At 35.6% G+C, this 23,014-nt stretch overlaps 2 protein-coding genes across 6 annotated transcripts; both read right to left on the bottom strand.

The window, feature by feature from the left end:
- Window positions 1-1,811: 1,811 nt before the first annotated feature.
- LOC125823708 (uncharacterized) lies at window positions 1,812-8,075 on the bottom strand. 4 transcript variants are annotated; one of them, XM_049503076.1, is made up of 11 exons: window positions 8,044-8,075; window positions 7,420-7,517; window positions 6,943-7,128; window positions 6,732-6,852; window positions 6,617-6,649; window positions 6,445-6,486; window positions 6,310-6,344; window positions 6,083-6,235; window positions 2,451-4,930; window positions 2,211-2,288; window positions 1,812-2,107 (listed from the first exon to the last, which is right to left on the bottom strand). In XM_049503076.1, the coding sequence occupies exons 2-11, from the start codon at window positions 7,491-7,493 to the stop codon at window positions 2,040-2,042; spliced, it is 3,270 nt and encodes a 1,089-aa protein (XP_049359033.1). In that variant the 5' UTR covers window positions 7,494-7,517; window positions 8,044-8,075; the 3' UTR covers window positions 1,812-2,039. The 4 variants fall into 4 exon arrangements, with proteins under 4 accessions (XP_049359033.1, XP_049359032.1, XP_049359035.1 ...); XM_049503075.1 differs by lacking the exon at window positions 8,044-8,075 and adding an exon at window positions 7,677-7,955; XM_049503078.1 differs by lacking the exon at window positions 8,044-8,075 and adding an exon at window positions 7,677-7,922 and having other exon boundaries at window positions 6,445-6,482; window positions 6,616-6,649; window positions 6,741-6,852.
- Window positions 8,076-11,195: 3,120 nt separating this feature from the next.
- Window positions 11,196-21,822, bottom strand: LOC125823729 (uncharacterized). 2 transcript variants are annotated; one of them, XM_049503105.1, is made up of 9 exons: window positions 21,639-21,816; window positions 21,233-21,483; window positions 16,653-16,800; window positions 16,408-16,558; window positions 16,161-16,286; window positions 15,993-16,073; window positions 15,243-15,435; window positions 14,895-15,165; window positions 11,196-11,746 (listed from the first exon to the last, which is right to left on the bottom strand). In XM_049503105.1, the coding sequence occupies exons 2-9, from the start codon at window positions 21,428-21,430 to the stop codon at window positions 11,472-11,474; spliced, it is 1,443 nt and encodes a 480-aa protein (XP_049359062.1). In that variant the 5' UTR covers window positions 21,431-21,483; window positions 21,639-21,816; the 3' UTR covers window positions 11,196-11,471. The 2 variants fall into 2 exon arrangements, with proteins under 2 accessions (XP_049359062.1, XP_049359061.1); XM_049503104.1 differs by having other exon boundaries at window positions 21,233-21,822.
- Window positions 21,823-23,014: the final 1,192 nt, after the last annotated feature.

Here is a 23,014-nt window from a genome sequence, read left to right as displayed (position 1 = left end):
ATTATATTTCTTCAATATTTCAATCTTCTATTACTTAGAGAAGACCAAAAGTTACTATCTTAATTATTCAAACAATTAATGATTTTAATAATGTTGAAAAAACAATTTATGAGTCACTACACTTATTAGTATAAATAAATATCTGTCATATCTGTCATGCTTCTTTTTTTCTTCCATAGATCACATATTTCTCATTTCCATTTCAAATCTTTTAGTTATCATTGAAGATTTTTGTTTGTGCTTATGAGTTTAATGTTATTTATTTTTCTTTTTATGCTTTGTAATAATTATTATACAATCAATTTTTTATACTATTTAATATTTTTACATATTCATATTTGAATCGAAGCAAGAGTCAAATGACTTCTGACCACATTTAAGTAGATCATAACGATATTCAACGTATGTATCAATTTAGTTTTTATTTTTCATGCATAATAATTGATTTTATGAGATAAACGCTTTATATATAAATAGAGAGAGAGAGTCGAATAATATATGTACTATTATTAGGGGAAAAATACAAAAGGGAAAAAAAGAAAACATATTTGGTATCCTAAACAATTTTTAAGTGTGTGCATATGTGTAAGAATGCAAAATAAAATGTCCAAATGACTAGTGTGAGAAATTAAAAGGAAAATAGTCTTGGAGGGCAAAACAAAAAAATAAAACTTATTTTTCTTCCTAATGAAGGAAAATAGTTTACTTCCAAATTTCCCTCCTTTTCGAATTATCAGGAAGTGGCCTTTCTATATATATATACACTGATGTATATCAGTATTTGTCGTCAAATCAATTTTCTCATTAGTGCCTAAATCTTGCTCATTAGCATCTCCATCTTGATCAAGATTTATTGATCCTGATGATCAAGATGGACATGCTAATGAACAAGATTTGGGCGCTAATTATACTGATCAAGATGGAGATGGTAATGAACATGATTTAGGAATGCTACTGATCAAGATGGAGATGGTAATGAACATGATTTAGGAATGCTACTGATCAAGATGGAGATGGTAATGAACATGATTTAGGAATGCTACTGATCAAGATGGAGACGCTACTGATCAAGACGGTGGCGCTCCGATGAACTGAATGATGTAGACGGACCAACTAATGATGAAAACGAAAACATTGCTATTCTGCTTGACAGTAAATGGCACTCAACTTTAGTTTAATTTGTGGATGAATTTTACGAAGCCACATTGTTTGGATGCTAGTGTTGTAAGGATGGGTCTTTTACGAAACTGTTATAGTAAATTCATTGTCTAGTATAGGGTACATTCTTTATTATTATTATAAGAAACATCAACTATATTTATGTTCCTCCGAAATTTGTTTTAATGGTCAGAATATTAGTACCTTTCAAGATTCAAGAACTAGTATAAAAGAACATCTTCTCAATCCTCTTTGATCTACCCTATTATGTTTTTTCAATATCTTGTATTAAGGTACATCGTTTATTATTTACATCGAGCAACTATAAGTTTGACCATAACCGTAGACTGGCGTACTAATAAAGGCATATGTTCTTTGATAGACATAGGATCTCCAACCCACATTAAATCTTATGTTTTCTCTTTTACGTTTCGACTAACACCAACAAAATTGTATTATGACGCCAACAAAATTCTACTACCATAGGTTTCATTTTTCTCGTTTAAATAAAAAAGACGGGAGGATATATTTTGATATGTTAATTAAGTTAATTTGGATTATTATTTTCATTTGAAGTTGGAATATTCCTGCTTTCATTTGAAGTTGAACATTCCTGTTTCCATTTTTTCACACATAAGAATGAGATGAAGTGGTAAATGGTAATATTATGCTTTATAGAAAGTCCTTGCAAGAAGAAAAAAATGTTTTTCTTTACTAATAGGAACAAATTATTCACTTGGTGATATCTCTAAAGAAGAACAGCGGCTATGGAATCTGCTGCTTTGGCCGCTGTTCTGTTATGATATCTTTTTCTTTTTTAAAAAAGAAACAGAAACATTACAAGCTACAACATTTTATCCCCCTATACTAAGGCAGGTTTCTCATCGAAGCTTGGCATCATTTTGTTTGCTTCCTTTGAATGCTGAAAGAGAGAAGAATGATCTTGTTGCTGAAACATAAAAGCACCACAATGTTAGCAAAACATACTCATTACAAGTTTATGGCAATAAAGTAAGTCAAACTTGAATTGGAAAAAAAAAGAACATAGTAACCTTTTGTTGTAGTCGCTGACGCTGAGATGTGTCCCTCTTGCAATTTCTTAGCAGCAATTTTGCCTATACTAGTTGGTGCTGCAAACAGAAAGAAATGTCCAGAATCCATAACAATAATCAACCAAAGACCATCAGAAAGTAATTTAACACTCTTGCATATATGAAATGATTAAAATTAACAAATTAAAACAGTGATCAGAATGGAAAATGAAATGCTTGATGTGAAGCAAGAATAAATACCAGATATCTCGTAGACTTCAGATGATGACGATTTTTGTTGCCCAGCGTTTTTTGCATGAAGTGTAGCCTTCTTTAATAGATTGTCAGAACTTCTCCTAGTAAGAACTTTAGAATCCTCTGGATCATCCTCTCCCTCAGAAAAGACAGAGGGGCTTGAATAACCAGTTGAATTTGCATCAGTCTTACTTTTTCGAGCAAACTTCAGAAGCCGCTTTAAACCTTTAGGTTCATCTTTCTGATAGATCATGGTTGGTGGATTCTCAGCATTACCCCAGTCAATTACATCAGTTTCACCGTTGTCTTCGAGCAGCATTTGAGAAAGAGAATGACGAACTCGTGGACTTGAGACTCTTACAGGTGCAACATCACCCAAAGAATCATTATTACAGAAATCACCATTACTTGGAAAAGACTTAGCCTCGAGCTCCTCTATTTCCACCCAGGCATTAGGTGAGATGTTTGGCTCTCCTTCGACCTCTTCTTTTGGGGTAGAATCTTCAATCCTTCCAAAATCATCAGTGTCATTTGAAGTGACCATATCAAATCTTTCTGCATTTTCACATTTCTGGGGGCTCTTTGCCTGAGCTTCAGAGTCTTTATCCTCATGGACTTTTAAATCTTCAAGACCCCTATCCTGCAATTGATTAACATGATCAAAAGAAACAGAAGCCATCTCTTTCTCTTCCATTTTAACCGAATCAACAGAATCCGTCACACCCTCTTCAGGCTGAGATGCAACTTTAACCTTTACAACTGGACCAAGACCAGAGCTAGGAGCAGATCCAGTACGTGAGCCCTTACGAAGAAAAGGCTTTGTCTCCTTTGATTCCAGAGGCATCACACTACTTTTCTTTGTTACCTTGCTGAGCTTAGGTTTCGCTGAGAAAGCAGAATCTTCAGATGCAGGCTGAACTTTGGATCTTCTAGGTTTGCTAGTTTTTGTCACAGTTTCTAACTTCTTTTCACTTACACCTTTAACAGTTCTTCTGGTACCATTCTCAGTTGCTCTCACTGTCTTTGGTTGTAATTTCTCAACCTTTTCGCTTGACCTTGTTGCGGCTGGTGCTGGCTGGGATATTCTGCGGGTAGGTGTAGTACCTGGAGTTTTAGCAGGTGATATCCCTGCAGCCCTTGGTGAAGGTGCAGATGGCCATGATTTGCGGGTAGCTGGCAATGGTGATGTTTTCAATGGAACTTTCTTAACAACAGCAGGATTAGGAGTTCCACTTCTGGAATTGGAAGATTCAGGTAAGTTCTTCACTGCTTTCTGTGTTCTCTTTATATTTGATTTTTTGCTATCATTAATCGCTTTTTTTGAGACCATCTCAGCTTTTTTCCCATCAAGAATTTGTTGCAGTGCTTTAAATTGTTTTCCCTTCTCTGCTTGCTTCCTGGTAGTTTCACCACGAAGTTTCTCATCCCTCTTTTCTTTGTAATGATCATAAAAGCCACCTCTACACTCATTGGGAAGACGTTGGAGTTTGCTATCACCAGGTGCCAAGTTCTGATATTTGGTAGGTTTGGTTTCCATCATCCTCATCAGCAATTGATTTAGTTCTGCTTCCTTTTTTCGAGTCCATTCAACTGAGGCATTTAATTTCTGATCTGTTTCTTCACCTTGGTTAGGGAGACACTCCTTTCTCATTTCCTCTGGACTAGATGCTCTTTCTTCAGGTAAGTTTGATTTGCAATCATTGTCAGCAGCCTCAGCATCATAGATTTCGGGAGTAGGATAAGACTCTGGCTTCATTTCTAAAGTGCTCTCAAATTCTTGATCTTCCAATTTATTGGCTGCCAGGGAAGTCAGATCACCAGAAGCAACATCTACTGGATTAGCACTTTCACACACCCCTGAACTCCATCTCCTCAATACCGCCTTATTAGCAACTGAGACATTCAATAATGACTTTGTCTTCTGAAAATCTACTATTTGACCTTTCTGTTTGTTTTCAAAAAGATGAATTGCATCTTGCACACTCATTCTTTGTAAATTGTTCTCAGATTTTTTTGAGGTTTGCTCATGTTCTTGCTCATCACAATCGCTTGCAGATTCATCTCTATGAGAGAATGACCTTTCCCTGGCAGGAAAGAAGTTCAGACTCTTTATTGTTAAAGCAGTGGATCGTCGTGAGCCAGAGCGTCCAATTTGGACTCTTCGCATTGGAGATGCAGACCTCCTTGGTGATGCAGATCTGATAAGGGTCCGACTCCTTTCCATCGATGGTTGTTCCTCCTCACTTGTCAAAGCTGATTCCTCACTTGCTGATGAGCTTTGCCTCTCAAGCTGTGCTGCTTTCGCAGGCGAGGCACTATATTTCACAGCTGTATCTGATTGTGGTGGTTTGGATGTCTTAGAAGTACTCCCTACTGGACCAGTTTTGTCATTCCTGGCATCGTTTTTAGAGAGAGATGGCTCTTTACCAAGAGAATCACCGTTTGTGTTCTCCTGCCTCAATGCAACAAACTTCTGCAGACAGTTCCTAAAATAGACAGCACATCCTTGGTCATTACCAAATCCACATATCTCGGTTCTAGAAGATTTAGTTTCACATCATTGATAGGTAGAACGAGCCTATTTACAAGTTAAACTACATATGAAAGAAAACATTCACTACTCAGAAGTTTTTAGTTTCCAAAGTCCTATTGCCCCAAGGAACTGAATGATTCCCCCTCTCCCACATTATATCAAAAGAAATTGGAAGAAGAATATTTGCAATCTCTCCATAACAAACACACGTGCAGAAAAAGGGCTACAATCTAAACTGGTAAAACTAAGAAGCACCAAGGCCTTCAAGATGGAATTTCCTCGTGTGAGCAAGGATAGCTAAGTCACCTTAATTTGACAAAGTCAAAATCCAGAACTCAAGTCTCTCCTCTCAACCAAATGGCTCTATGTCCACTAGAAAGGATTAGGAAGACCTCCGATCAACTCATTGATAATTCGAAAATAACTCCTTCCATGCCACAATAGGAAGGAGTGGAGGTCGCATATTAGGGTAGAGGGATAGTAGGGGTGCATGTCGTAGTACTAGTAGTACCCTTATAATTCTTGTTTTTTTTTTTTAATTGTGCTTGCGATTATCACACTATTTTACCATTGTTAGTGTTTTTTTCTTGTAAACTTTGCACTGCTACAAGGGTATTAATGACTATGTTTTCTTCATATTATTTTCTTCTTCTTTTACTTGGGTTTGATGCACTTGAGGCAAGGGTCTTTCGGAAACAACCTCTCAATCTCCACAAGGTGGTGATAAGGTCTGCGTACACTATACCCTCCCCAGACCCCACTTAGTGGGATTTCATTAGGCATGTTGTCGTTGTTGTTCTGGTAGTTAAAATTGAACCAAAAGGTAAATGTGGCTTCCATTATAACATGATCACTCATAATAGTATGCAAACTAAAAGTTCAGCGAAATGTTGACAAAACGTAGAAATTGCTACATAATTTTTATATTTTATTTTTTAATCAACCCATCATTAAGGATTGTGAGTCCTTAATGTGGGGAGTTAGGCTTGATCCCTACCATGTCCATTCATGTGCAAAAAGTTACATAGTTAGAGGGGGACATGATTTGATGTACGTAAAAGAGAAACCTTCTGGCTTCAGTCGCCTTTTCAGTCCGTTAACTTACCTTAAGTCAACAGCTCCAAAATAATATGAGAACTTCTCTATGTTAGTGATATCCCCAAAAGAGCATTTGGTGCCAACAGATTGGTCAAAAACAGCAGCTAATTCCTCTGTTAATGCAGTGAGCCTCAAGTCCATTGCTCGCAATAATTCATTCCTGTTCAAATGAGAATTTTAGGAGCTGCTGGAATAACTATATAATATAAACTTTAAAGAGTCCCAAGGACATACTTGGAAGCATCTGATGAAGAAGGGTTATCATCATCCTGAATAGAAATCAGTAATCATGTTAGCTTCAAATATATATAAGCTATAATCTCTGTGAAATAAAGAAGATGATTCACAAAAAAGGAGAGATCGAATTACATCAACTGTTGGTGCCGCACAATTTGAGTAGCTGACATCTGCAGGAAGAATAAGAAAGGATATCACTTGCGAGGCAACAGAGTCAAACTAGTCTAGGCATAATTCAAAGCAGAATAGGACATGATGCGATTTTATGTTTAATATTGCCAAGCACAGAATAGTAGAACTAACCTGTTTCCTCACTCCTAGTATGAACTTGAGGACCCTAAAAGAGTAAACGAGCTTAGTATTCTGTTTGCCACATGTTTCAATGAAATAATTGAAGGAGCAAAAAGGATGTTAAAAACCCAAAGCACCTTTGAGTACAAAGAAAGATGAAACTTTCGAGCATCTTCAAGCTGTGATATTTCATTTACAGTTGCCTTGGCCACATCAAGTATATCTGATGAACTTATAATACGAAGAAACCTGAAAAGGGGAGGAATTGCAGTGTGAGAATATGAGCACTTAGAACAAACAAAGGAATAGTTTGAAACAAATGATGTTGTATGAATAAACCTGATTAACGTGGATTTCGTAAACCATTTGGCATCACTAAGATTACCCAGAGGCTTAAATTTGAAGCAGGAATCTGAGCCTTTGGAGTGCAATGATTTGATTTTGGGAGAATGTAGCACTAATTGCTTCAGAAGCCCCGAGGATGCTGCCTCTACCTTGTCTCCATAGATCATAAGTGTCTCATACCTATGTCAAGAAGGAAAAACAAATTGTTGAACAAGCTCATTATCCAAAGTAGCATCCATGTCGAATTCATTAAGCATTGTGTTACTACAGTAACTATATACAAACACAACAGGTATTTTAAATTAGCTGCACTTGATCAATGAATTGTCAATCTTAAAGATAATATCCACTTCATTTTGACCAAAGAATACAATGAGTCAAAGATTGATCAAACCTCTTAAAGATACCACTGCAAGAACTATGAGATCGCAACACGAATGAAATCAGTTGAATAGAAAACAAAAGTCTAACCTCCCCTGGCTCGGAAAAATCTTAAATTCAACATACTCCAGAAAGACATCAGCATCCACACCTCCCTCCACCATCTTGATCCCTCAAAAACACTCAACCTGGTAAAAACAACACTAAATTACATCACATTATCCCTATATTAGGATGCTCCTGATAGAAAACTCATCATCTGCATTACGTATCTATTTGATTGAGGAAAGAAACAAACATTTACACCAAGAATAACACTAAAAATAGCCACCAAATCAATACATCACCTGATCAAGATTTTACATATTATAGCTTTAGGGGAACTAAAATCCAAGCAAGATTGCCTAAAATATTTCTATGGCACCAACAATGACACAACTTAAATCTAAAGTGTGAAAGGTGAGTAAACCAAGAATTGAGCTAAAACAATGAAGACCCCACCAACCCACATTGAAAAATTAGATCTAAATTTAAAAAGATTCAATCTTGGGGCAAAAGGACCACCGACAAGCAAACCCCATGTTCCATCAAGTCAATGCACACCCTTACAAGAACTCAAATTTCAAAAACAAAAAAAAAAATCCATATGCATCAACTTGTAATACTCTTTCTGGGTTTGTTAAAAAATGTATAAATGCAGGTGGAGTTACTTACAGAAAATGAAGATTGAAGTGGGATTTGAAGCTAAAATGTAAAACTGACGGTCTCTTCTTTTTCTTTTCAAAATTGTGGACAAACACAGTGGAGTGTAAAGCTAAAAGCTCAAAAAGCACACAACTTTGAGTGTGAGGGAGAAGATAAATAAATAAAAAGAAGAGTAAGCTAAGAAACAGTGTGTTGTAGAGAATAAAATATGTGCATTTGTAGAGAATCAAAACGTATATCATTGTCATAAAAATGGGTGTTATTATGACATAATTATGATTAATTAATTTATAATCAAGATTTCATTTTTTGAAAACTTCAAAATTCAAATTTCACCAAATTAATTTTACTGTATTTTGTGAGATTGCGTTTGGAAAAAGGCTGCCTAATTAGCAGAATGAAAGACAAAGAAAGCCAAGGAGACAGTGCAAGTGGGGACAACCTTTGATTAATATGTTAGATGTGTTTATTATTGCCTCATCATGTAATGTTTCTCTACTCTTTTTTTTCTTTAATTTTGTTTTTTTCAAACTTAAGTTTGAATAGTATAAAATTATTGACTAGTCATCTCATCTTCTGACTCCATTCATATCAATTTAAGTGTCTTAATTTTTTTTATTTTTAAATTTATTTCGAATAAAAATGTCTATATAGTTTTTTCAATTTCAACATTCTAACAAAGTTCAAAACAGAGAATTTCAACGTCTCTCATTATTTTTCAAACTAAGATATTTAAATTGGGAAAGAGGAAGTATTGTTTCTTAAAGTTGTATTGTTGCTTTCTCCTCCGATTCTTTGTTAGTATTTTCCTGCTAATTGTCTTTGGTCTTTTTGTCTCCGTCTACGTGACACCTTTTTTTATTTAGTTCATTAAAAAAAAGGCATATTTTCATAATTTAACTTTAAAATTTTTCTTTAAATTTTTTAAAGAAATAATTTATACACATATAAATATCTGAGGCTTTTTTTAGAACACATTTCAAAAAAGAAATCCTTTTTTAAAAAAAATATTATATCAAATCAAACGATCTCATAGAAATTGGAATGGGAGGGATTAGCATTCTAATTTTAAAAATTTGGCTGTAACTAACTGACTATATAAAGGATTGAGTAGTTTGCAATTGTTTCCAACAGTGGAAAGGGTAAATTTTAATTTTGTTGTGTTAAAGAAAAAGTGAAACAAAGAAAAATCCTTTACATTAATTTCTACAAATAGGATTAAACATTAATTGAGTAAATGCAAGCAATCACGTACGTTCCATGCATATAGCTTTTTGACATTGCTTGAAATGGTTTAAAGGCGAACCTTAGCTAAAATCACATTTACTTTGAGGATATACTAATGTTCGATATTTGTATTGGAGTCCAACTAATTTGAATTCGTGTCATGTAGTCAGTAGGGTCCCATTTGAGGGGAAGCTCTCCTTATCAAGGATTTTTTTTTATATATATATGGCTCCAATCCAGACCTCTGGTTAAAAGGTGAGCAGTCTCATCCGTTACACGACATTTTTTATGGTTAAAGTCATGCCCTAATGATTGTGAGCTATAACGTTTGGCTTTTAGTTTATGCGTCTTTTTTTTTGGTATATATATGTATATATATATATGGAAGTTAGGTGCTGGATTTAGATGAGCATTCATTAGATGTATGCTCTGGTTTTGTTTGAGTACTTGGTGATTAACAAAATGTCAGCTAATTGCCAAAAAAAAAATTGTAAATCGAAGCCTGATAGTGACTAATTGACTACTATTATAATTAGGTACGTAATTTACGGCAGTGCAATTGCTAGTTTTCTATTCCTCACTTTTCATTCATGTGACATAAATAAGTTGAATCGATAATGATTTTTTTTAATAAAAAGTAATAAAAACTTTTAAAACTCGTATTCTAAGCTATGATATGGCATTTGTATAGCTATAAAAAAATTAAACCTATCTAACATTTATAGGATTATAAATTATTTTATTACATATAGAAGAAAAGTGTAATGCTAATTATTTTCAAATTTTGATTAAACTAAAAAGAAAAATATGTTACATAAGTACTAATTAGTTTCGTTCAGTCTCCACGTATCTCGAATTTTGCGAATTTATTATAATAAAGATTATTCAATTAGAAATTTAAATAGGCAAAAGCGTTTACCTCGTGCAAAATATTGCACCTTGGGGCTTGGAGTATTCGTCCTAGCAGACCATTACACTGGTCCACTTTTAATTGTCATGATACGCTTTTCGAAAGTTAATTAGACTAATTTTCAAAGTTAAATTAGATTATATTAACTCGATATTATAAACAAAAAAATTAGAAATTCAAAAACTATATGAAAATTACTATAAATTACTATTTTTTGCATATAATATGATGAAAAAATACATCGTAAAATGTTAGTCAAAGTTATTATCGTTTAACTCTAAAAAGAGAAACTATGACAATTAAAAGTGGACGAAGGTAATACTTATTATCGTAGATTCTCTTGTTTTATCAGTAAAATTTGTACTAACAACATTAAAGAGAAAACAAGAGGGAAGGAGCCAGACATATCACGTATGAAAACATTTAATTGCGTGATTTATCCATCAAATGAATTGATCTTTAATCTTTGTCTTTCAAATGAGGTTCAAGTGGTCTTTAATTTTTACTCTTCAAATGGGCTGGTGTTCAAATGAACTGGTTTGCAGTTTCTTTCCTTTAGAAATCAAACACCAAGATAATATTATGATGCGAAAATATAAATTTATACACTGTGAAAAAGTAAATTCAAAAATTAAAAATCAAAATCGGGACAAAAGTGCAAATGACCAGCATGGAACCGTTATTCATGTATGCTTATCTTTCTAGACTTAGAAGATTGAGACCCATTCCAGATCATTTTCTATTTGTGAATTATTTATGGTGACAATTACAGGCCAACCACAGCACATTCTATACAATATCTTCTTCACTCGTCTAATACCATTTGCATATAAGATTCTTGATGATATTTGTTGTAATATTTTGTTTAGACTTGATTTTTATAAACACTGTGATAACGACTTTCAATTGATTCATCATCACATCTAAATTATGGTTTGCTTTTCAATTTTACACAAATGCAGGTTAACAGTAGAATATGCTCTCAGCCATTTCACCGTCTGTACAACTCAGTAGAAAGCCAAGGTTAAAGAAACACTCCCAACACTAGAAATTATCAACTCACTCTAGTTCAAAAGAAATATCACTGGGTAAACCAAATTATTAACAGACATGCACTGTGAAGTAAATAGATGTCACAAATCCAATCATTTCCCCTTCTCGGGGGTAACACTAAAAATAAAATAAAAAAAATACAGCGAGCGAGCCAGACGAGAAGATGGCATTCAATGGTGAATTCTTCTCGTGGCATATTTGTGTCACCTTTTTGACATATTCAGAGAATGGCATTCAATGTCGACCTTCAGTTAGACCATACATGGATCAGCCCAAAATTGTTTCCAGTATAGATCTCATTGTGCTCTTCATCATAGAAAAGGGCAGTGATATCTTCCAGGGCTTCTGCAACTGTGCTTCTAGTTCTAGAAGCTTGGATACGCTTCTTAGCGTTGCAACTTCTGCCACCATGCCCATTGCAATTGGTACTGCAACTGCAATCATCTGTAGTACGTCTTTCGGTTGCTTTTATTTTAGCGAGGCACTTGCCTGTCAAAATGTTGCTGATATTGATCGATCCCGCTGTAAAACCAGATCAGTCATATTCAGAGATTTATAAACAAGAATAGAACATCAAAAATAATAATACCACGAGGCAAGCATCAAAATCTACTGAGTCACCCTACTCCCAACCATCCAGATCATGACTAATGACCACATCATTTACTTCCTTTCTCCAAGCTTAGCAATGTTGGTGAAAGCAATATTTTAAAGAGAACAAATACAAATATAAAAGGCATATCAGCTCTAATCATTTTTTATTTTTTTAACAAGGAGCTCTAATCATACTTATTACTCCCTCAGAGCTATTTTATATGGTGTTTTTTAGCTTGAGCACACCCCTTGAAAAAATTCACTCCTAGAAAGTAAGAGGTACAACAACAAATTGGGTTGGGAGTTTAAATTAGTGTGGGGTACACAGACCTTACCCCTAACTTTGTCAGTAGAGAGCTTGTTTCCGATAGACCTTTGGTTCAAAAAAATTGTTTTCCAAAACATGGTTTGAAAGAAATGCAAGAGTAAAACGCTATGATGAGAATATTGAAGAAATAAAAATACTTGCAATAAAAATAGTATATATAACCAAAGTAAAAGAAACAATAGTAGTAATAAAATCAAATAACAAGGTAATGCTAGCGAAATAATAATAATAATAATAATAATATTGATAAGGCCATAAGAGAACAAATAGGTGCTCCAGCCTAGAGCCATACCACTTGGAAGAGAGAAAATATTCAAGTACCTACTAGTTGTCTACCCTAATTCTCGACATCCATGCTTTCTTATCTAAGATATGTCCTCGGTGAGCTGAAAATGTGTCATGTCTCACCTCTCCCCAATTCTTCCTTATTCTACTGCTACCTCCCCTCAAACCTATCACCACCAACCTCCCACACCTCCTCACTGGGGCATATGTGCTCCTTTTTACATGTCCGAACCATCTTAGTTTCGCTTCGCACATCTTGTCCACCCCAGAGATTACTCCCACCTTTCCTCATATATCTTCGTTCCAAATTTTGTCTCTTCTAGTATTCCCACACATTCATCTAAGCATCACTTCCTCACTGGGGCATATGTGTTCCTCCTTTTTACGTCCGAACCATCTTAGTTTCGCTTCCCACATCTTGTCCACCCCAAAGATTATTCCCACCTTGCCTCATATATCTTCGTTCCAAATTTTGTCTCTTCTAGTATTCCCACACATTCATCTAAGCATCACTTTTGTTACTTCATCTTCTGAAGGTGCGAGCTCTTGACTAGCCAACACTCCACCCGTACAACATAGTCTAACAACCACTTTAGAACTTACCTTTAAGTTTCGGTGATACATCCTTATCACATACGACATCGAATGCACGTCTCTATTTCATCCGCCCTTCTCCAATACCGTGAGTAACATCCTCGTCAATCTCTGTTTTCTTGGATTATAGACTCAAGATACTCAGGGATGACTTATGTATCAATCATCACTCCCTCTTCAACTCCTTACACTGAACTTGCATTCCTATACTCTGACTTAGTCCTGCTCAGCCGGAAGCCTTAGACTCTAGGGTTTGTCTACAAAGTTCTAGTGGCGTGTCTCGTCGATCAATATAACGTCGTCTGCAAATAACATGTGCCATGGTACTTTCCCTTGAATATGTCGTGTCAATTCATCCATTCCAAGGCAAATAAAAACGAGCTGCGAGTTAATCCCTAATGCATCCCATCTTGACTGGAAAATGTTTGAGTCTCCTCTAACTATCCTCACTCTGATTTTGGCTCCATCGAACATTTCCATAATCACTCTAATGTATACCACCTATGTTGCTTAGATTCTTCAAAAATGTTGACATGTGTGTCAAATCCTCCAAAAGTAATGCATATTTGGAGGATTTGACATTGGTGCGACAACATTTTTGGTGACATAGTATACCAGATGTACACCTCTAGACTCCAAGCATCTTCATAAAACCTCTCTCGGGATTTTATCATATGCCTTCTCTATGTCAATGAACATCATATGCAAGTCGCTTTTCTTCTCTATATGTTGTTCCAACATTCTCCTTAAAAGATGATTGACTTGTGTTGTTCATCAACCGGACATCAATCCAAATCAGTTCTCAGAAATACACGGGTTTCCTCCTAATCCTCATCTTGACCACTCTTTCCCGAACTTTCATGACTTAGTAGTTTGATACTCCTATAGTTGTTGTAATGTCGTACCTCGCCTTTATTCTTATACAATAGGATCATTGTACTCCACCTACATTCTTCAGGCACTTTAATTGTTTTGAAAATGACATTGAAAAACCCAATTAGCCACTCCAAACCCATTTTGCATGAACTCTTCCAAAATTCCGCAAGAATCTCGTTTGGCTCAGTCTCTCTTCCCCTCTCATCTTATGAATTGCCCCCTTAACCTCCTCAAACTTAACACACATGCAATACCTAAAATCTCAATGACGCTCAAAGTGCTCTAAATCACCATGCACAAATATTCTCGTCTCCTCATTCATTTAAGAGTTGATGGAAGTGCGGTTGTCATCTTCGTTTAGTGTGTGCCTCTTCCACTAGTACTTTATCATCATCATCATTAATGCATCTCACTTGGTCTAGGTCACGAGCCCTCCTGTCCCTCACCTTCACGAACCTATATAACTTCTTTCCCCACCTTTGTTCTCTAGTTCTTCATACAAGTGTCTAAATGTAGTCATTTTAGCCGCCATAACCTTCGTCCTCACTTCCTTTTTCACAAGTTTACACCTCTCCATGTTCATCATATTTGCTCTCCACCAACTTCATTTAAGCAGCCTTCTTGCTTTCCACTTTAACCTCCCCATTCCACCACTCGTCCCCTTTATGTCCCCCAAAGTTCCCCTTCGAGACCCATAAGTGTTTTCACTAAATTACCCTTAATGTTTTCACTAAATTACCCTTATTAAAATTTGTACCTATTTAATAAGGTTTTTTGGTTTTGTAAAAATTCGCCCATGTAAATAAGGGTAAAGTTGGAAGGGAAAAAGATAATACTCTCTTGATTATTTAAGAAAAGATATATTTTGGACTAAATATAAAAGCAAGAACCACCATTTAATAGGGACCGGAGGGAGTATGATATAATCTCACGTCCAAAAGTATATTACATTTTTCAAATATCAAGAATAATGTTAAATTCATACTGACGTACCAGTTGCTTCTGATAAGGGATCATCAGAATCAGCTTTGCAATATGAAATAATAAGGTCCTGATCACTAGTAATATATATGTTGTTTGTATTGCAGTCAGGGTGCCATAACAAGTGATCCTCAAATGAAGTCACAAGCTCCCCACGGAAATTCCAAACAGCTACTGTTCTATTTCTGAACGTTAAGAATAACTGATTCTCATACAGAAATATGAATGCTGATGGGGTCATGAATTCGGCTCTGCTGACTTCTGTCAACTCAGAATTGCGGACCTATTAAATTCAACAGCTATAAGGCTTGACGATAAAGAAAGCTAAAAGATACAATAGAAAAGCTGATAGTAACTCACATCAAGAATCTGAAGATTTTCATTCTCCTGTTTGACAAGAAGCTTTTCATTGAACTGTTCAATGAAATCTACCTTCTTATTTCGGTGAAGCAGGTGGTTGAAAGATTTGAGAACAGTGCCATCCTCAATGGAGAGAATCTTTAAAGGCACATGGCCGCTAGCTTTGGTAAATATTAGCAGCATGATTCCTGGACTGCAAATGGGAAAAGGAAGAGAACAAAAATTTCAAGTCAAGATAACCATTTCTTAAGAAATCAAACTACTGCACATTTTTGGAAAAGTGTATATGAATAAACACAACAGACCAAACTGCCAAGAAGTACATTATTCTATCTATTGAAACCATCCTTTTCACTTAATCGCGACCTTACAGATCTCAAGACTTAAAAGAGCATAGTCCATCCCAATCTCCCAGAATTAACAGGTATCTCAAAAGAATCATAACCATAATAGTAATAGATGAGATAAGCCTACAATAACTGCCACCAACATTAGGACACATCAAAAAGAGTCGGAGAGACTACTAAAACAGGAGAACATTAAAAAAACAAATAAAATACAATTACAAAAGCATAGGAACAAATGGAGCTAGCAACTCCAGCAAATGTAAAATAATACACTTCCTTATACTGGAAATGACATCTACCGCAAGATTATGTAGAGCATTTCCATGCACATAAGTTATAACACTAACTAGTCATGGCAAAAAATGAGAATGTGTATGCATGCTTGCAGAAGTGATGAAGTTACCTGATTTTTATCTCTTGAACATTCTTGTCTGATATCGAGTATAACATTGTATAATTCTTCAGGTCAAACACCTTATATATGCTGTCAAAAGTAAAAAGGATTGTATAAGTACATCAAACAAAATTACTAAAATTGATCACAGGAAGGACGTCAGTACCAAAATTTTACCTATCCTGGGCAGAGTAAGTAAGAACTTTTCCATTCACATCATCAAACTCCACAAAACCAGGCCATTTTAATGATTCAGACTCAAATAGAGCAAACCCAGCATCTGGTTTACCCCTCCTTATGTATCTAATACCATTGACAAATATATTGAATTAGAACTAAAACAAATATTTAGCAGAATGTGATCAAACAACAATATTTAAAAAAAAATTAAATGTGATCAAACAACAATATCAAAATTTCATACTCAATCCTTGTTGTTCTGCATTTCAAGGAACTGAAATTATCTGAAGCATAGACTGAAACAGTGATTAATGAATCATTGTTTTTATTGTAAAACAAACTTCGTATGACTTCGTCTGGACTGACATTCAGAAAGCATATCCTCCGGTTTGATTCTGTACCACCAAGATGTGTGTCAATTTGCTTTCAATCACAAAGGTGCTCATAGAAGGAATATAACATTGAGAATTACTAATATTTGTTCTTTACCTCGGCTAAATGCTGCACAGACACCAGATTGTGCAAGGGCAAAAACAATATCGCGGGCAGCAACTATCTCAATTATCTTTGACCTTTTCTTAAGAAATGGAAGTACTAATGCACAATGGCCTTTTGGATCATGGGTATCATATTCCTCCTATGAACCACATATAAAAACAGTAAATAGTCAGTACTCAGTAGAAATACATGCTAGGTGAGGGCAGCATTCTAAAATAATGAACAACTAATTCAACTAGAGATATTTTAGTTTTTTTTTTTATGACAAGGGAAACCCGCAACCGCTACCCTTTGGGTACGCACAGTGTAAAAAACCCCGCTCCTATGCAATAGCTCGCAAACCACATAGGAGAGGTAACCCGCACTAGGCAAGCCCGGTGCGACGAGCTCGACCCAGAAGGCAAACCCCCGGCTTTCGTTGGCAAAGGGTTTCAAACTTGAGACCTCCAACATGGATGTCCCAAGCCCAAACCACTGGGCCACCCCGAAGGGTCAGGTTATTATAGTTTTTGATATTCAGGCAACCCACAATTACTACATGCTAAATCGCATAAAGATAAGATGCCATCTCAAGGACAAACAATGAAAAATTTCACTAGAAACCATCCAAAATTTATAACTAAGGACACATCAAAGCAACATCCAAAAAATAGCCCAACTTATCCAATCTACAAAATACTTCTCATCTTTTTGCAGCTTCATAGCTGTATACAAGTTTCTAGCGACATGAAAGGCACAACTCCAACTAACATTTGTCCAGTTATTTATGCAAAATTTAACCACCAAATGCAAATTAGGAAAAATAAAAGATAGAAATCCAAGAAAATATTACAAATTGCTCAGACGTTGAGTAGACTGCAAAATCACAACAGAATGCATACTGTAAGGAATAAGTCATGTTGTATGGAAATGTACCATAAGACGAATAAGCAGCAACCTCAGCCTAGGAAAACAAGCCGTTAAACAAAGGATGCCAAGAGCACCTCCACTGTGTTTTCAAACCACTAGCTGCCTACCGTGGCTTGTTCAAAAATTTATGCGTCAAGAAAGCAACTGGTGAGCTACTTGTCAACATAATTATTCAAAATTGGAAGCATGCATTGAAACTAGATGTGTTGCACAACCTATAAATTAGATCACCTAATATAGGGTTCCACTACATTGTAGACAAAAGATATCACAATTCCGACACCACACATCTCAGAACATCGTTTACCTATCTAGTAAAGCATACTTTTGCCTAATAAATACTCCACCTTTAGCCACATGGTGTAGGCAAAAGTATAAACAAGGTCTTTTTGGTTTGCCTAAGTTTTAAAACCACAAGTCCTACGGGTATTTTAGTATGTGTCAAATGTCTTTCTTAAACTCAATGCAAAGTTAAACACCACAACAACAACAACAAAAAAATTGGTGTAACCCCACAAGTGAAGTTCAAGGAGGGTGATGCTCAGTTAAAAACCACAATATAAAATGAAACAAAGGGATTAGCACATATAATTTCTGCAAAGTAGTTTTATATTGTATGTTAGTCATATTAATGCAACACATAACACATTAAACTTCAGAACGAAGATTCTAACAAACACGCAATTAAGGAAACTACATTTGAACATAACAAAGGGGAGTTGGGAATGAAGTGGTGTATGAGGCTAATTTGCAAAGGAAGATGCTGGAGAAAATGAGATAAGAGTGCAGGGCATGGATGAATGAGCATAGAAATAAGAACTGACAAACAAAAGGAGACGAAAGGAAGAGAAGAATCACACAGGATTCTGATTATTGTTCATTCCACTTTGCCAAAACCAGAGGATAGATATATACTTATACAGAAAAAGGTTGAAGAAGAGACATGAAAGAAATCAAATTTAATAGTTAGTCAAGATCTGGTGGATGGTTTTCAAGATTGACTCATTAAGAAGAGGTGATTCTAAAGATAATTTAATTCCTAAATGACCATAGTATACAGTCCAAATAGTGACTTTTAGAGAGCAACTTCAAGGATGGAATTTGTATTAACGTCTGCGTCGAATTTTAATTTCCCTTCCCCTTATTATACTTCCTAAACCTTCTTTTTTTTAACTTGGTAACTTGTATTATATCACAAAACAATACATGGGTTGTATTGAAACCTTATATACAAATGTACTCCCAATTTCACTTCTCTACGACTAGATTGAGTCTAGGACATCAATAATAGAGATAGTGTCATTTACATTATGTAATATTACCATTTTTCTTTATACTCTGCTTATTTAAAGAAAAAGGCATTGCCGGTAAAAACAGAAGACTTCACATTTTTATTCTATTTCAATAAGGAATATGATAATTTGCATTCACATTCAACATGATACATATTACAGCACAGCCACAAAAATTTACAACTAATATTGCAACTAACACCCTGTTTCTTCTCTCCAATGAGGATATAAGGTTGTCTACATTCGCCTTCCCAAGCCAGCCTGGACAGGAGCTTTCCAACACTGGTTCTGCGAGATGGATATACTTTTTCCTCCCCACATCCAATTTCAAATGGCTTGGGAACTCTCCTTTTTCTACTTACTAACGAAACAAAGTGAATAAACATTGCATATCTTCATTTTAAATCCCATGTGTGTACTCTCTTACTTTCATTTTGGTCAAGATCAATGCTGAACTATTCACTTGAATAAATTTGGTCAATTTGGTACATATGTACTATTTCTACATGCAAATTTAGTTCTCTGAGATCACTGTCACTAAAAGTAATTATCAACAGTAGAAATAGCCAGTACTAAGTTGCGCGGACTCTTCATTTTTACTGCCGCGCCCGTATCGACACGAGACTGGTGCAGGAGTGGGTGGGGGTGCAGGATACGAGTGGGATTACGTCAACCCACATTGGATACTTTTCCCCGAGTCCATGGACAACCCACACCATGCAAAGCGAAGCCTGGTATTTAAGTGGAGAAGGGTAGAGGGGCGGGCCCATTATCCACCGAGTTTAGAAGGCTGTGATTGGTCCAAAGGGCGGGTCACAGACGGATTTCTCGGTTATCAAAAAAAAAAAAAAAAAAAAAAATTGGGGGGAAATTGAGACTGTTCTCATGTTAAAATCTTCAGTTCATCCTTCCTAATTATGTACTTAATTTTAGCACAAATTTCATAGTTGAGAACCGAGCACCTCTTGTATACACCTAAGATATAATAGTTTGTCTGTTTTTACAATAACGGACCAACATGACTTACCAATACATATATAAATAAAGGACTGATATGCAACCCAACTCTGTTAAGTGAAGCCTAAACTACAGAAATCACCTATGTTGCTCGGAACCTTCAAAAATGTCATCGGGTGTGTGTCAGATCCTTCAAGAGTATGGCATTTTTGAAGGATCCAACACAGGTGCCGCAACATTTTTGGAGAGTCCGAGCAACTTAGGAAATCACCAAGATGAGCAGCAGAAAAGACACAAAGTAAATCTAATTAAAACATCTGGATCTGTAAACATACACAATTCAACCCATTATACCAAACCAGAGCCCCAACTTCATTAACGCCGGGTATTTTCCCCTTCTACACCAATAAAATTGTACAATGCACGTCACACTTTCTGAACAAAAACAATAAACGGCTTCTCCACTTCTATACTCTGTTTTCACTATAAACCTTTAGCAACAAACTCTGGATGAGCATACTGTTCATGTGCAAACCTCTAACAACAATTCCATACTACTAGAAGAAAAGTGGCAGAGGTAAATATTTATTCAAAAAATTATTAGAATTTCACACCAGAATTTGAACATATGACCAGAAGGAAGTTATCCTTTGCCGCTTCACTAGAATTCTCCCTTACTCAAGGGGATTCAACATTCTAATACAACCAACAAAAAAATAAGATCGTTTTTTACCTATTTACGCAATGATATTTCTAAAACATAATAGACTGCGCAACGTAAATTTTCAACGAAGGTATTAAGTTAAACCCCTTTCCCTCTACCTAGTTCCGCCCTTGCTTAGCAAGCTAAGACACAAAAACTTCTCCTTTCCTCATGTATCTCTTATAAGGAAATAAAGAGTTATTTTCATATGAAGCATACAAACAAAGGTTAAGAAAAATTAAATTAGGAGCTGATGTGTGTGTTTTAGGCCACCCTTAGAAAGATCTAGCACCAAAGCAACCTTATTTTAGGTCATAAACTCAAGCAGTGGCAAATAAGCACACTCGATTTCTCTCTTAGTTGATTCATGATCTAAGCTGTGTGTCTGGTTTTCCTTTCATTTGTTTGAAGAAATCTTTTGACCAGTTCTAGATACTTTTAATATAGGTATGTATGATCCTCTTCATGGGTTAATGAAAATTTGCTCCATTAAAATCAACGAGAACTGTCTAAGTTCTCCCACTTGCCTCATTGTTTATCTAGTAATCATTGGATTCAGCTCCACCACCTTAAATTCAATAATACCAACCCACCCCCAAAACCCCAAAAGAAGTCCATTTCAACTAGGCTTTTTCAACCTCTACTCATAAACATAGGAGCTCAACTAGGAATAATTGAGAAGACAAAATTGAGAAGAAGATCCAACAAACCTGTAAGTGTATATTCCGGAAACGCTCTTGGGCATCGCTCATACTGAAAGAACGGTCTCTCTTGGAACCAATCTCTCTCCGTTGAAGTTTCTTAACACTGTTAACGAACCCATCCATTCCACCGCGTGGGCGCTTCTTTGCTACCACCCTCCTCCCACAACATGGGCGAGGACTAGCAGTTATCCTCCTTCCATCCATCCTTAAATCCCAAAAACAGCTCTAAAAAGAGATTCCACCCAAAATCTCAAACCCTAACACAGAAACATGTACACAAAATATCAGGTTTCTGGGGTTTAGAGTAAAAAGCAAACATGGGTTTCCATGTCTAAACCCTAACTTTTAAACACCCATGAAAAAGGTAAGATTTTTACAGTAGTTAGTTGCACGGACAGAGAAACTCACTCACCAAACAGCAAAAAATCAGAGAAGAAACTTTGTTGGTAGCTGTTTTGGGGGAACTGGGCATGAGGTATACAGTTCTACAGGCATACGAGCTTACTTTACTTCCTACAGTACCAATTTCAGCCGGAAATTGGAAGAGTGAGTGAAACACTGTTTGGATTTTGGAAGAAGAGGGAGGGAGTGAGGGAATGGCCAGAGAGTAAAAGAGGAATTTGTCGGAATTTGAAAGAGCGTCAACAAGGGACTTATTTCAAAATAAATCTTCGAAGCCTTTTGACGGTGCACCAAATTACTTCACTTAAGATAGTCTCACTTAGGTGGAGTATTGGAAGAAATATTTCATATATTATGTATGATATTATTTAGTATTAGAGGAGATATAAAAGTGATATTTAAGTTATTTTGAATTGGCGAAATGGTCTAGAGGACTCTTATACTTGTATGCGTTTGTATTATGAACATTTTTACTTAACTATTTGTCAACTGAGCCTTTAAACTCAACGGAACTCACCGTTTTAAACCCCATTGCTTTGTGTAAACTTCAAACGCTCACAAAAAATGACATGTCGTCATCCACGTCAGATTTTAAATGACACATCATTAATTATTTATTTTTAAAAAAAAAACATTTTTTTTTCATTTCATTCCTCCCTCATTCTTCCTTAACCATCTCTCTCCATTTTTCAAATTAGATCTCATCACAACAACTTCCATCTCCACCATTATCACCACTTTCCTAAATCATAAAAATCACCATTCTTGTCTATGTTTTCATCATTCATAACTTTTAGTCATATTTTATATAACTTTGTCCATCACTTGAAACACTATAAACCTCTTTTTATCATTAATATAAATAAATCACCATTAAAATACCTCAACATATCCTAATATTTGTACACAATTCTACACAACACATTCGATTTGATTTCACAAAGACATTTAATAATTATTTCTCACCCATCAAAATTATCAGATTTATCACTTCACACATTGTAGCACATTTCGTTTCTGATCTGGAGAGGAAGAGAAAGTAAGAAAAAAAAACTGGAGAGCATGGGAAGAAAGAAAGAGAGAGAAATGGAGGATTGGGCCGGGGAAGAAAGATGGTAGAGGGGTGAAGAAATCAATATCTCTTCAAGTTAAAATTAATGTCTTGCTAAACCCTCTATATAGAAATCAATGGTGATACTCTTTAACACAATTTTCATGGAATGAAGAAATTAATATCCCTCTATGTAATATTCCTCTTGGTTAAAAAGATGCTCACAAAACATAGGGACCTGTTCAAATCTGTAGAAACCGAGAAAAAAAAACTAAACAAAACGACACCAAAATAGAAACTAAAGCAAAAAAGAAATAAAAAATATTTGAGGTGTA

This window comes from Solanum verrucosum, unplaced genomic scaffold (assembly GCF_900185275.1).
Source record: "Solanum verrucosum unplaced genomic scaffold, falcon-dt-bn FXZP01000093.1, whole genome shotgun sequence".
Lineage (NCBI taxonomy): Eukaryota > Viridiplantae > Streptophyta > Magnoliopsida > Solanales > Solanaceae > Solanum > Solanum verrucosum.
This window is presented reverse-complemented; position numbering and strand designations above follow the sequence as displayed.

What these genes read in the sequence shown, in the direction of transcription:
- LOC125823729 (XM_049503104.1), bottom strand. Translation starts at nt 21,430, where the DNA reads ATGGATGGAAGGAGGATAACTGCTAGTCCTCGCCCATGTTGTGGGAGG. An exon ending in TGCAGAACAACAAGGATTGA is followed by an intron (nt 16,287 to 16,407) that starts GTATGAAATTTT and finishes CAATGGTATTAG; the next exon opens with ATACATAAGGAGGGGTAAAC. An exon ending in ACTTACTCTGCCCAGGATAG is followed by an intron (nt 16,074 to 16,160) that starts GTAAAATTTTGG and finishes TACTTTTGACAG; the next exon opens with CATATATAAGGTGTTTGACC.
- LOC125823708 (XM_049503076.1), bottom strand. Translation starts at nt 7,493, where the DNA reads ATGGTGGAGGGAGGTGTGGATGCTGATGTCTTTCTGGAGTATGTTGAA. An exon ending in ATTTTTCCGAGCCAGGGGAG is followed by an intron (nt 7,129 to 7,419) that starts GTTAGACTTTTG and finishes TTCTTGACATAG; the next exon opens with GTATGAGACACTTATGATCT. An exon ending in TGAAGTCTACGAGATATCTG is followed by an intron (nt 2,289 to 2,450) that starts GTATTTATTCTT and finishes TTCTGTTTGCAG; the next exon opens with CACCAACTAGTATAGGCAAA.